At 36.5% G+C, this 14160-nt stretch overlaps 1 protein-coding gene across 1 annotated transcript; it reads left to right on the forward strand.

Moving 5' to 3' along the window:
- The first annotated feature begins 10314 nt into the window (after positions 1–10314).
- LOC108780850 (probable serine/threonine-protein kinase clkA) lies at positions 10315–13812 on the forward strand. The gene is made up of 4 exons (XM_018548664.1): positions 10315–10351; positions 11022–11208; positions 11416–12873; positions 13480–13812. Exons 1-4 carry the CDS (start codon positions 10315–10317, stop codon positions 13790–13792), a joined length of 1995 nt encoding a protein of 664 aa, XP_018404166.1. The 3' UTR covers positions 13793–13812.
- Positions 13813–14160: the final 348 nt, after the last annotated feature.

Raw genomic sequence — 14160 nt, forward strand, 5'->3', positions numbered from 1 at the left:
TAAATAGATGAAACAGTCCGATCGGGAGCAATTGTGCAAGACGGATTTTCGCAAGACTCGTTCGCATTCATGCGAACGTACGTGCCGGGGAAGAGCGATACGATTTTACCGGGGATGCATCACGCGCGAGCATGCGGCTGTGTATGTGCACGCAGATGCGCGCATGGGATTTTACGTGAGACGTGAATAATTAAAAAGGGCACGCTTGCGCCATTTTCCCCGTTAATGAGTACTCGCAGCTGCATTTCCTTGCAATTACGAGAGGATCTCTTCTTCCTCTTTCCTTCCCCGACTTTATACCCAATTAAAAAGCTTGCAAATACTACAAATACGAAAAAAAATATTGTATCTATTACAAAAACTCCTTCTCGGCATTATAATTTTTAATTTCGATTCTTTTACTTTCTTACAATTTTATATATTCTCACGTTTTTTTTTTTCTTTACACGTGTTAATTCCCGCCTCTTCTCCCCTTTTTTCTACTTTTCAGTGAGAATTAGTTAGTCACTTCGATCTCATTTGACTTGAACTTTTCGGAGAGATAGCTGTGGCATGTGGGAATCGCTTGTATAATCGGCCAGCACTTCCACGTTTCACGAGCGCGGGTTCGCGTATCACGCACGTAAGAACCGCGGCTTCACGCGCGTGCGTTTATGCAACATTCCGACGCGATGGTGTGTGCATGTGTGCGCGCGTCTGTATCGACGAGATCGTTGCGCCAATGTGTTCGTAGTAATGTGCCCGGGGCATGAGGCCTGCGACAGTGTCGTGAGTGAAAGTTATGCCGGCTTCTCTAGGGTTCATGTGTAGCATCAGCATGACCTACGATTATAAATCGTCTTCGAGTTGTGGTAGCCTAGACGGCTGAAATCGTTTCCTGTTTTAAAAAAAGGAACACCGAATTCTGCTGGTTAAAGGATCGGATCTAATGATCATTTAATTACTCCAATCGCAAGCAGATTCGAAGATTTTGCAACTGTGAGAAGGAAAGAGAAAAAAGACCATATTGAAGTACCTAGATGAATCATATTTCACAATTAGCTATAACGATCTCGTCGATTTTTATTTTACAAGATCGTTTTATTCGAGATTTATTACTTTTCCTTCTTTACAAGAAGAGTCTAAATCGGAATTGTGCGAATGGATTATTTATGTGAAAGGATGCGAGCGCCCGCATTGCGCACGAGAGAGTTAATTTTATCATAGAGAGGCGTATTGACAAAGGAAAAGTGATGATTCACGGTATGATATTCAAATAGAATTTCCTTTCCGGATATAACATATTGCGCGTTACGTATATGCGGAATTAATGCGCATCTCTATAACGTAAAGAATAAATAATCTCGCTGAGTATCTTTTCTTTTAAGATTTAAATTGTGCAGATGGCCTTTTCAATAGGGTATATTATGAAATATTTATCGACTTGACCGTTAATTATTGTTAATGACAAAACGCCTGGCGGCGAAAAACACGTAAGGAAAATATGCAAGTATCCAAGAATTTATACAGACACTGGAAAGGAGCACAAGTAGGAAACGAGGTAGGTATATGGTCGTCACTTCAGAACTATCAAACGGGATTCTACGTTATATAAGTGAGAGGCGCGTATCACGGTGATGAGTGGATAATTTTCTTTTTCGCACGGAGTTGCACCGAAGTATGCACAGTATGTCACAATAACCACGAGCAGCCTCTTCGCCGTGTAATTAAGATCTCGAGTACCTGCTTAATTCCCCACAAATACGTTAATTACGTCCACGGAAACAATCAATGCTCTCTCTGGAGAGAGAGAGAGAAAGAGAGAGAGACTATTTAAATTAATTAGTAATAAGAAGAATTTTTCAATTACAACAAAAAGATACAAAACAAATTCGTGATTATGTATATTTTTTATAGTTTTGTACGCGCGTATAAAAGCATCTCTCTCTCTAATCATAAATTATATTTAAAAATTTTAAAGAAATGCCATGTCATGTAAAATATGTCATCACCCTTCGTATCATAATCACATATCACTGTTTTAATGACGTTTGCGCAAATGTCATTAAAACAGTGATGCTTGGAATGCCTGACATATATTTTAATCCTTTAAGCAATGCTCGTGTTGTGTTAATAGTTAAATCTACAATATAATATATTGCTTGTTTGAAAAAAGTGACAACTAAAAAATTCACATTTTAAGGTAATAAAAGAAATAAATTCTAAAGGCGTATAAATTTTGTTGGAAAAATAATACATTTGTAACTCTCGCAATCACTTGGAGAACAGAAGTGTCTCTTGTTCTCTATTCAAGTTTAGAATGATTGTTTATATAATAAATAAATAAAAGAAACATTTTTTTAAATTAAATGTTTATTGGGGCTAAAATAGTTAGCTCTAATTAGAAAAACATCATATTTGAAGTTATGTCATTTTTCCTTAAAAGGTTCCTTAAAACGTTGCTCCAATTAAGAATTTAAAAAATGCCCTCCTAAAAATTAGTATAATTTTGAGAGGTATCACTTTTCTAACACAAGAGAGCGATATATCTAGGAATTTAGACTGAAATTAGGGTCATGATTTAAGACCGAGAAAATAATTGTAACCGATTCAACTATTAACCGCAGACTAATCGCTTTAATTGCTGCCTCTTTCCGGTTCAGTTGTCGAGCTATGTTCTTGATGCGCACAATTACCATCAATGAGAAACACTATATGTGCTTTGCTACTTTCCATAACAGCATGAATACAACATAAATAAGTATTAGTAATATTTTATCTTATGATCAGTTAATTAATATTTAATTGCTTAAAGAATAGAAAAACACATAATATAATTTTCCATGATGTTATGGATAACAATTGTAAGTGGAAAATAATTTTATTTTCTAACCATCATTAACAGTAACGTTGTAAATTTTATACTTTTATTTTATTACTAATGATATTATCGAATATGCGTTAGGGGAAGGGGACGAAGAGAGAGTTAGTGGTTATGATGACAATCGCATTAATAATGAGTGAGAAGCGTATCTCTATAATGAATTTACGGATTATCTTATAATATGCTGTCAGAAAGAAGATCATCTGTAACGAATATATATGTGTACGCAAGCAGAGTACGAGTCATAATATCATAACATCAAAATGCCCATCAAAACGACTTCTAAATGATTACTACAAATCATTTTTTACCCGATTCATTCTATTATCGTGACTTGTTTTACTTAGGTATATATGAGAATATATAATATTTAAATCTTTAGAAATATTAATAAATAATAATAATTAATATTATTAATTTTACCTACAAAATATTTTATTAATTTTCATCAAATTCAACAGAATCTCTAAAGTGTAATATATAAAAAGTACAAAGAATTTTTAATTCCATTATGAAATTGAAATTTTAATTTTTATTGTGAAACTCTGAGACAGATAGCAAAATAAAATTTGGAGTTGACGGAAGAATACACGAGCATCGATTAGATTTAAGAAAGAACGATCAGCGTAAGGAGGCCGCCGAAGAGAATCGTTGTGAAGGAGAGTGATTTCCAGGACGATCGAATGCCGGGACGATCAAGTCTCGGTGCCTCATCTCGTCTTCGAAGCATACGGCCTTTGCTTTCACTTTCTCACGTGGTAGAGATGAGCAGACACCCTCTCCCTCTTCGTACCGTCGCCGCGGGGCTATTAGATTACTTGCTAGCCGGCTAATCCGATGGTCATTGTACGCCAAAGGCGTCAAAAACAAATGCTGAAGAATGACATTTGGAAAATTTGTACTTATTAATCTTACACATCATGCATAAAACGAGTAGTGCCACGCACGAAAGTGTAAAGATATCGTGAAAACAAAGTTACGCAATAGGTCATATTAAATTAGAACAAATTGGAATTAAGTAATGTAGAAAAAAATTATAAAATTTTTCTTAAAAAAATCAGAGTAAAATAAAGAAAATTAATTTATTCGTAATTAATGTAAGTATAATATATGCCACTATTATTATTAATCTGTTATTAATTGTTATAATATTACGTAATATTATAATATTAACATCGACAATTAATTATTAAATCGAAGTCCATTCACTTTCTCTCAAATCAAGATATCGCATATAAAAACAAGTATTGCGTAACAGGTGTCACAGGTCGGGATGATCGTAAAGGATCGATTTGTTCAGCTACAACTTCGCGCGCCATTAGCATAATAGATGCCACGTGTAGTAATTTATGTTAGAAATTTCATACTTTTAGTATTTTGTAAGTTTTTGTAAAAACACAGTCAGAAAATATAGCATTTAAAATAATTATAGAACGATTATAATTATCCGTTTCTCAATGCTCCACTCGGTCCCAATTTACTTATCTCTAAATACAATAATTACTGAAGAGAAAAAAGATTTGTAAACATATACATTGAAAAACATTTATAATAAATCTGAATACATATTAATTTTTTTAAATAGTATTAAGTAAATATTTAAAAGAAACAAATAAATTGTCAATATGAGCCAACATAAGTGTTTTCAATGTGTACTTTTTATATATATCTACCATTTATTATTCATTTCGAATAAATTGTATAAAAAGTACACGAGAACTCGTGTTGGCTCATATTAGCAATTTGTTTGTTTCTTTTGATTTATTCAACTGAGCCTTTTTTGATTATCTTATTTTTTAAGTATAATAAATATTTTTACTTAGATCTATTCAAACAAATGTTTATTAAAATTTAGTTTTTATTTTTCGGTGTATTGCATAACGGATTTCAATCGTTGCAAAATACAATTAACTTTCGTTTTCGTTCAATTCTTCTAGATTAATCGATCTTTGTGTCGATTAATCGTTATTTGTGTCACACTTTTCTGCTCATTTTCTTGTCAAACGTGTTGGAGGAAGTTTAGTACAAGCCTCGCGGGGAAACCCTCGGCAAATGCGTCCGCAAAACGCACGCATGTTATACGAGAGGTGGAGGACGTTCCTGACAAAAATCTCCACACTTTCACTATCTGGAATCGGAGTGCGTGACAGGAGGGGGAGGGGGAGGGGGGGAGACAGTCGGCAGTTTGGAAAAACGGGGAACTTGGTTCGTTATTGGCCGTATCTCAAGGCTAACCCGCGCGGAAGATCCACACGTCGGATCGCATGCACGGACGTGTGCGCCTGACGGAAGTCAGATGTATTCGCATACGCTTAGCACCTTTTTGCATCCGCTTAAGTAAGAAACTTTGCGGTGGTACCTTGTTCAAAGAGTCGGTCGACAATCTTGAAACACGAGAGTCATAGAGTCGAGCGCGAACGGAAACGCGTCTGTTTGCGCAACGTATGTATTTTTAGAGGAGAGAAAGGTAGTATCGAGAATCACAACAACAATCGTGTCTGAAAAATATTCACTCATTTCCAGTAGAATTTGTTGACAGTGAACGCGGCACGAACTAATGGAGCAAAACATTATGCTTAAAGAGATAACATTTCCACGGGGAAAAGATTGCGATCGAACGAGACAACGTTGTTCGAAAAATGTATATGTGAGCTCATTTTGCTTTAAACAACTTAAGGAAAACGGAAGAGCTAAAATAATTGATTTTCCAAGGAGATCACGATTATAATCAAGATGCTGCGCATCCGTACTTCGCGAAAGTACCAGGCCAACGATGCTACGGAAAAAATGGTTCACTGAAACCTTTGACCTTCCGCGCTTTCTCCATGAGCATGCCGGCAATCTGCCGTAGGAATTGTCATGCTCTTTGAGAAATTCGCCAATGATTCAATATCGATCTGGCCTTTAAAATGATAGTTAAAAGTTACAAGTTAGGAAAGAGAGAAAGAACAGGAGAAGGGAGAGATGCAAAGTTTTATTATCAACGGAAATTTCGCGAGACGATTGCGCGAGTGAAGACGATAAGGGTGTGCGTTCGTCCAGTTCGTTTTCTTAATTGCCGCAGACTCGGGAAATTATTCTATATGCATTTAATGAGGAAGAATTTATGTTCCCCCTTTAGTGGCGAGACTAATGACTCCTACGTGTCAGATTACTCTGGGAAGTAAATATCACGTCACGGCGGCTCCTTGTCGGGAACGAAGCGTACATTCTTGGATAAATTAATGCAAAATTTCGAGTCAGAAGTTAATAATTGAATCTCATCAAGATCTAGACTAATGTCTGATACGTGCGTGATTATTTCTGAACGGAATTACAACGATTTCTCTCACTCTATTATATTCGACGCATTTACAATAAGTGAGGAATATTAGTAAATATAAGTATATTATGTAAAGATTCAATAAATTATGTAGAAACATTTTTCTGTATGTACATTGAGAAAAAATACTTTTTAATAAATATTTGTTTGAATAATATTAACTTAACATTTACCTACTATAAATAAATATTTACTAAATAAAAAATGATAGTTAAATCAAATTAATGATTCTTGTATTAAATATAAATATATGTTAAATATTCAGCTAGTATTATTTATTAAAATTTAATACTTTTTTTCTTTCAGTGTATTACTTATCATACAATAACATCATATATTTTAATGAGATATTAAAATTTTCAATTTTCTCAAGACAAACTTAACTTTAGTATAGTCTGGTATTTTAAATGTTAAATTTAAAAAAGATTGCGTTTATCGCACGGTGATCTTTCTTGATTTTCAGAATTCTATATCGCCAGTTTTTGAAAGTCGGTTTTTGATTCTCACAGGTAAATTATTTTAATGCGACGTATAATGTAAAATGAGGTAAGAAACGATTCGTAAGGGGATATATTATAATTGGAAATATCTAGACATCACCATTATTATTGTTTTATATCGTCACCTAAAGAATTCTTCCCAATCATTCGTTTTTATCGAATACGAAATCTGTCGCTCACGATTGCTCGCATAAGCAAGCGGCTAGGAATCGCCGAAGAAGTTCTTACGCCCACCATCGTACGACGACGAGAATCGCCTCTGTAGGTGCAAATATCGTACCATCTACGAGAGAACCGAAGACAACTTTCGCCCTCCAAGGCTGAGAAGATTCCTCACGGCATAGAGCTCATCGTGGCGCGCGTAATAGAAACGAACGGACGGGACGGTCATTGAAAAATATAGTACCCGATTCGTTAATTGCCCTGTTACGTGGCACGTACGTACGTCGATGTCGAAAGCCTCTAAGGACTAATAGATACCGTGTATATCAACGAGAAACAGAATTAAACAAGTTTGATCTACAATGGATTTTACAGGATACATGTTTACAAAACATTCCATAGCAAATTTGCTGGTTGCGCATTTATATAGCATTTGTCAAGAGACATTTAAAGTCACCTACATTGCTGAAAATAATTAGATCATTGTTTTTTTTATGTAAATTTTGAAAATATGTAAATTAAGATATAAACCACATCATCTTAATGAAAGAAATTCTCATATCTCATAATAGGTACTTTTAGGAATTTATCACGTTGTAAATTTATGAAAATTTATGAAAATTTTTGAAAAGAGATACCTTTATCAGAATTTATAAATTTCCTTCTAAAATTATGAAATAAAAAATTTTAGAGATCTTAAAATATTTCAGAATTCATATATATATAAAGAATTCTAGAAGATATGGACTTTCTCATATGCGGTATCTTTTCTGAAAGGTGCCTGAGAATTTTTTAACGGGGCGCAGCGACTAAAAAAATTGAAATATTTTTATGAATTTTTTTACTGAAAAAACTGTCAATTGGATTAAAATCAATGTCAAAAAAAACATAGACATCTATTGCGAAATACAAATGTTAATTTCTTGGCCGTAAATGCGACGACATTGTGGATAATTTTGCACGATGTTCTTTAGATTTAAATTCTAAAGCTGTCGTGAATTCTTTTCGTCTTCCACATACACACATACACACACAACGCATTACACCGGCGGCGCGCTGCAGGATGCAAGACAGGCTAAATTGCGAAATTTCAATTGTCGAGGTACGACCTCGATCTTCGTGCGACGTGGCAAGTGAATTGGGCCACGTGATTCTTTTGCTCGTAGACGATTCCTTTGCATGTTCTACGCCGCGTTCTATCTACCTTAACTTCAACCTACGGAAGTGACCTTATCTCATCGACGAATCGAGTGCTACAGTTCCACTTGCAACGAAACCTCCTCTTTGATCGCAAACGATTTCTACCCGTACGTGAGTCCATCCGTTCTAATTAGTTGCTAACTGTTCGGGATTATGTATCTAATATCAGAGAAACCTGTGAGAAAGTTTAACTTTGAAGTTCCGAGATACTAGAAGTCCTACGTTTCGACAAAGGTATCTAAATGCCGCTGAAGAATTCTCTAAGTCAGTGCAATTTTCGTGCAATTATCCGGCAAATTTCGCTCAGCTATTTGAAATATCTAACATCCTTAGAATGTAGTCTCAAATAGCGCAGAACGACCTGCGAGGCCGTTCGTGGATGTGGCGATTTAAACGTCCTAAACAAGATGCTAGCTGTTCCGACCGTCGTAATTCCTCGGATTACTGCTGGAATGCAACCGAGCACTCCTTCGATGCACCCTCCGAGTGCAATGAGTCGCGATCTCGCGTTGGCAAAGGCCACCTAACGACCGGTCACGCCGAACTTGCGCTAACAGACGAGACGTTCGAAGAGCGTTCCTCTATCGAAGATTAATTTAGAAGCATGAAAAGAGAGACTAAACGAACAAGATGCAGAAGCAAAATATTTACATTTTTATGAAACTTATAAAAGAAGACGCGGCGCAAAACATCTTCTATTATATAATTAAATTAATCAATAGTTGTGCATTCAGAAGAATGTTTATTTTATAATCGTTGAAAGTTTTCTTCGCTGAGATAAAACTATTCCTTTCGATCTATACAAGTATAATCCAATCGGTGTAAAACGCTTACTGAGCATTGATTTCTGCTGGCTATTTAGTTTTATTGAACATTTTTTCATGGAAATGATGTGTAAAATATGGCAATTAATTAATTTTCCTAATATCAAAAAGATTAAAAAGCACAACTTAATAGTAATTTAATTTACTTTCCTGAAAATATGAGGAAAGTGTCAACTTTAAGATTCTCATTTCTTGGAAGTCTTCTTTTAGATGATTTATAATTTAGAATAAAAACTGACCGTAATTTTGTGCCACGTGCACTATTAAATCTACAGTGTTAAATTTAACTCAATTTAACGAGCAGTGGCATCTCAAATTGTAAAATATACACAGGTCGTTTAATGGAGCTTAAGTTCTAAAAACAAAAATCGTGTGAATAAATAGATAGGAACTATCCATACAGTGACGCAATAGTGAATATCCTTTCACACAAAATATAACTACTTTGAAGTTCTATTAGAATAATTGACGCTGACGGGCATCGGCTTCTTTCTTTTATCATTGTTAAAGGCTCACGCGATGTTATCTATCGCCACACCCTCCGCATACAATTCAATGCAAAACGCAACTTTCTTCCATCTATATGGCCTGATACGAAATTCATCATTTGATACGAAAATAGTTACAACAGCGCAGTCGAATAGAAAAATTCGATGTGATTAAAGTTCATTCGTGTCACGAACGCTTATCTCTATGCTACCGTATATCTTCTAATGATATCTCCAAGTAATCACAAATAAGAATCGACGTTGAATTTAATGACTACCGCGCAATGCTTGCCGATCCGCCTTCTATGCCTACATCCTTGACTTGATTTTCCAAAGGGGAACAGAATCTCGAGCTATAGAAGCTTTCCGCTAGGCAACTTCTTCCGTGCGTGAACAGAGGCGACACAATAACGAGCACCTACGCGTTATTATGCATCGCGCGCGGGAGAAGTCTCTTCAAGAGATGATAATGCTCCCGCTTTCCCGCGCGCGGCGGTTTCTCCGGCACCCAGCCGCCTATACCTATACGTGGTAATAAAAACGTGTAAGTTACACGGGAGTCCGCGCACGGTATGTGCATACCCACGTATAATACGTGCCATCGTCGCCGTTGGCTGCTTGGCGAACGAGCCCGGTTGCTGTAAGTGACGTAACGAGAAAGACGTTACGTTCCGCAGCGGGCCCTGTTCACCGTTCTCTTCTCCGCATACGCGATGGGGCTCGGACCCCTACTCCGTCATCCCGCAGCTTTACCCGACGGAGCCCCATCCTCCCAGAAGGCATCTTCTCCGCGCGCGCGATCGAGCCTCTTCTCTTCTCAGGTACAAACGTTTTCCGCGCTGCTGCAGTCGCGTCCGCGAGTCTGATCGCGCAGGTAACGCGTAGGAGTGCGAACCAAGTCCGAAAAGCTGAGTGAATCCGGAGAAGAGACTATCCAGAGGACTCGACGAAAAATATGGAGTCCATGAGACGATATCTCGTTCTAATCTTGGGTACGTGTAATTGATACGACAGAGTGAAACTCAATCGCTGGAAGTGGACTGTAAAGAATCGCCATAGAATTATCGTCTTTGATGAACTTTTGCGATTTACTACATTTGGTACCGATTTAAATAAATACTGAAATGTGATAAAGTGCAATTCATCAAAGACTTTTAAGTATAACTGGTCTCTATAAACAAAATTTGAATCAGAAATTACCTACTTAATTACTATTGAATACGACCTTTTGAAATATGTCAAATTTTGAAGTAATTAATTTTAAAAGCAACTATTTAAAAATTCAACATACCTCAAAGAGGATTTTATTCAATAATAATTTAAATAATTTTTTATTTAAAATTTCGTTCATAAATCAGTAATACTGTTAATCGAAGAAATCTCTGTGGTTACGAATATATAAATATTCATACGTTTTCGTGTAGATACCCCTAAAAAGGTGCATTTAGTCAATTCTATTTTCAATGTATAATCGCGTTCGATTATGATGTTTGTATTAAAAAATACAAATAATAAAATAATAATAAATAAAAATAGATATTCGGATAAATTACAATGTATTTTTTTTATTTTCAAATATATTTTTCAAATATATTTCACCATTGATTGTATAAAGTTTTTGTTCCATAAAATTTAGGGGTTTGTTATGTGTTTTTTTTTTAGTGGGAATATTATGGAGCTGCGTACTAGGTCTCCAACGACCACCACCGAGATATTCTCAACAATACATGCCGGAAACCTCGTTCTCCTGTCGCAACAAGATTGTCGGCAGCTATTACGCGGACCCTGAGACCGACTGCCAAGTCTTCCATGTCTGTGTCTCTGTGGCTGGTACTATTCAGGACTACAAGTGAGTGTTACATTACGATCTTGATAAGTAAAAGTAGATTTTTTTTCAGTCTTTTATCACCAACAGTAAATAGGCACATATATATATGTATAAATATATACATATATATATATATATATATGTCATGCCTATAATAAAATAGTAAAGGTTACGGAGTTAGAGCCAATCGCTGAATTCGCAGAATTATTTAACTATTTTTTTACTTAGGTTCCTTTGTCCCAACGATACCGCCTTCGATCAGGAGAGTCAAACTTGTGCAGATTGGTATGATGTGGATTGCGAGGCCGCGACCCTCTACTACGCCAGCGACAACTTTGACTTGTATAGAATTGGTTCCGGTCTGGAATCTGTGCACTACGATAACTTGCGTAGTGACGCTGAGCCCCAAGACCATCTTCAGCGTAGCGAAAGCAGCGACGCGGTTCGATCCTCCGCGAACGCTGTGAATCGAGTATCTTCGTCTAACTACAACAATCGCGAGATACTGCGAGGTAGCAGTAGCGGCAATTTGTACAACAGAAACAACAAGGAAGATGAATATGATGATAAGTTGTACAAGGAAGAACAAGACAACAAGAAAAAAGGCGGTATTCGAAAGGCCAGTAGGAAGCAACCGTACACCGGCAATGGTAGCAGCAACTATTCGCCAACGTCCACCACGTCGGCACCAGCCGTGCCTAGTCAGAACACCTACAACGGCAATTATTACAACAGCAATGCGTATAATCAACGATCTACGACATACGCCCCGTCAACGACCGTCCGACCTCAAGAGAACTACAACAAGAATCAGAACACGCAAAGATATAGCGCACCGTCCTCTACGTATCGACCTAGTACGACATACCAGGATACATATAACAACTATCAATCACCCAGCACGACTGCCAGAACAACTTCGAACAACGCCTACAATACAAACTTCTACAATCTCTACAACTCGAACTACAATCAACAGAATACTGGTAGTTCCGTTCCACAGAATACTGGCAGTTCCGTTCAAGCTACAACGCTGAAACCAAGCAGCTACAATCCGAAGACCAGCTATCAGACTTATCAATTCGCGCCATCCACCACTGTTCAGCCGAGTACTGTAAATTATCAGACCAGCGATTACACTAATTATCAACAGAGGAGCTACAACAATATCCAACGAGGAAGCAGCGCATCAGTTGCGCATCAGTCTACCACGCCCGCACCTACAGCTTATAACCATAATTACAACAACAACAACAATAATGCTCAGTACAGACCAGCCACGTCCACTAGTCAGGACATTTCTCAAACTACTGCCAAATATTACGCCAACAATTTTGCAAGTAACAGTTATGCACCCACAACTTACAGCCCAGCAACGAAAAAATACGTGAACGTGGACAATACTGTCGCGCAGACCGCTTTGAGGAACAATGATAACAGCCAATATTACGACAAAACGAGTCAAGCGAATAAGCCTTCTACTCAATACTACGATAGCACAAAAACGCCCAAGAAGGCAACTCAATATAATAATTATGACAACGCGAGTAGCGGCAAGTCGTATTATATCGAAACGAGCACGGCGGGTAGCTTCAACCTCGCGAGATCTTCCGTGGGAATTGGTTTCAGCCCCGCAAGTATCAATCATCTCGCTGAGTCGCCGAAAACCACCACGCCGGTACCAAGGTAAACTAGAAATTAAATTTATTCAAAACTTTACCAAAGATGGTATTATTCTTAAATTCCCATTCAATTCAGAAGCTTGAAACAAAGTTTATATTGAAAAAAATGTTCTAATTAAACTAACAAAAGAGTCCAACAAGAATGGCATTGTAAACTTGTTTAAAAAATCAGGCAACCTAGAGTTGAACGCGAATTAAAAATATTTTAATATTTATACGATGAATATTTTGATTAAACCAACAAAATGTAACAAGAATGACACATTTTAAGAACAAACAGAATTTCTGATTATGACAAATGTGTAGAAATTCTATTCGATTTCATAAAAATGTCGTTGGTAGGCGTTTTTGTTGATTTAATCAGACCATTGTTTATGTATAAATATATATGTATATTAAAATATTACTAATTTAAAATCGAATATTATCTAAAGAAAGAAAATAATTTAATCGAGAATATAAGAAGCGTACTGACAAAGATTTTAGGATTTATCTTTCATCAAAATGTGTCTTGTATTCTTGTTCGAATCTTTCCATTTTTGTGAAATAATTCTACAGACTAGTGTATTGGAGAAGAAGATTGATTGCAGCGTTCTTTTTCTTGTTACAGACGGCCTTCTAGCGCTACCACATATAACCCAAATAACTTTAATTCCAACGCTCAGAGAACCGTTCAACCGACAACGACGTCACGTGGAGTTACCTACGTCAGCGGATCCGCGAGACCGTTCACGTCGACGACTAGATTACCTAGCAGCAATAACAGCAACAGCCCCAGCAGTACGACAACACGACCAAAATCGGGCAAAAAGAACGATTACGATTACGCGTATTACGATAGCACGGGTGGTCTGGAATATGACGGAGTCGACCTTGAGCATGTCACCAGCAACAAAGAATCCACAAAAATCGCGAGAAATTAAAACAATTTCGCCTCGTTATATACCGCATCGAATCACTTGAACCTCGATACTAGTGATGCAAAATTGAGAAGGATATAAATATCTCCTTATAGTTTCAACAGATACAGGTATAATTTTTAAATACCTCTATATACTTGTATCTGAAAATATATTTTGCGATGAAACAAATGTATTCGTAGAAAGAACTCATTGTATTTTCAATACTTATTCTAAATTTTTTAAAACATTTGATAATGTTTTGTAAATTAAAAAAAAAAAAAATTTTAATTAGCTCAAAATTCCAGTATTATAATATAATCAAACAATATTATACGAGGGTGAAACTGTTAATTAGCTAAAATTAAATGTACTTTTAAAGTATCTGTATT

Source organism: Cyphomyrmex costatus, unplaced genomic scaffold, assembly GCF_001594065.2.
Source record: "Cyphomyrmex costatus isolate MS0001 unplaced genomic scaffold, Ccosl1.0 scaffold75, whole genome shotgun sequence".
Classification (NCBI taxonomy): domain Eukaryota; kingdom Metazoa; phylum Arthropoda; class Insecta; order Hymenoptera; family Formicidae; genus Cyphomyrmex; species Cyphomyrmex costatus.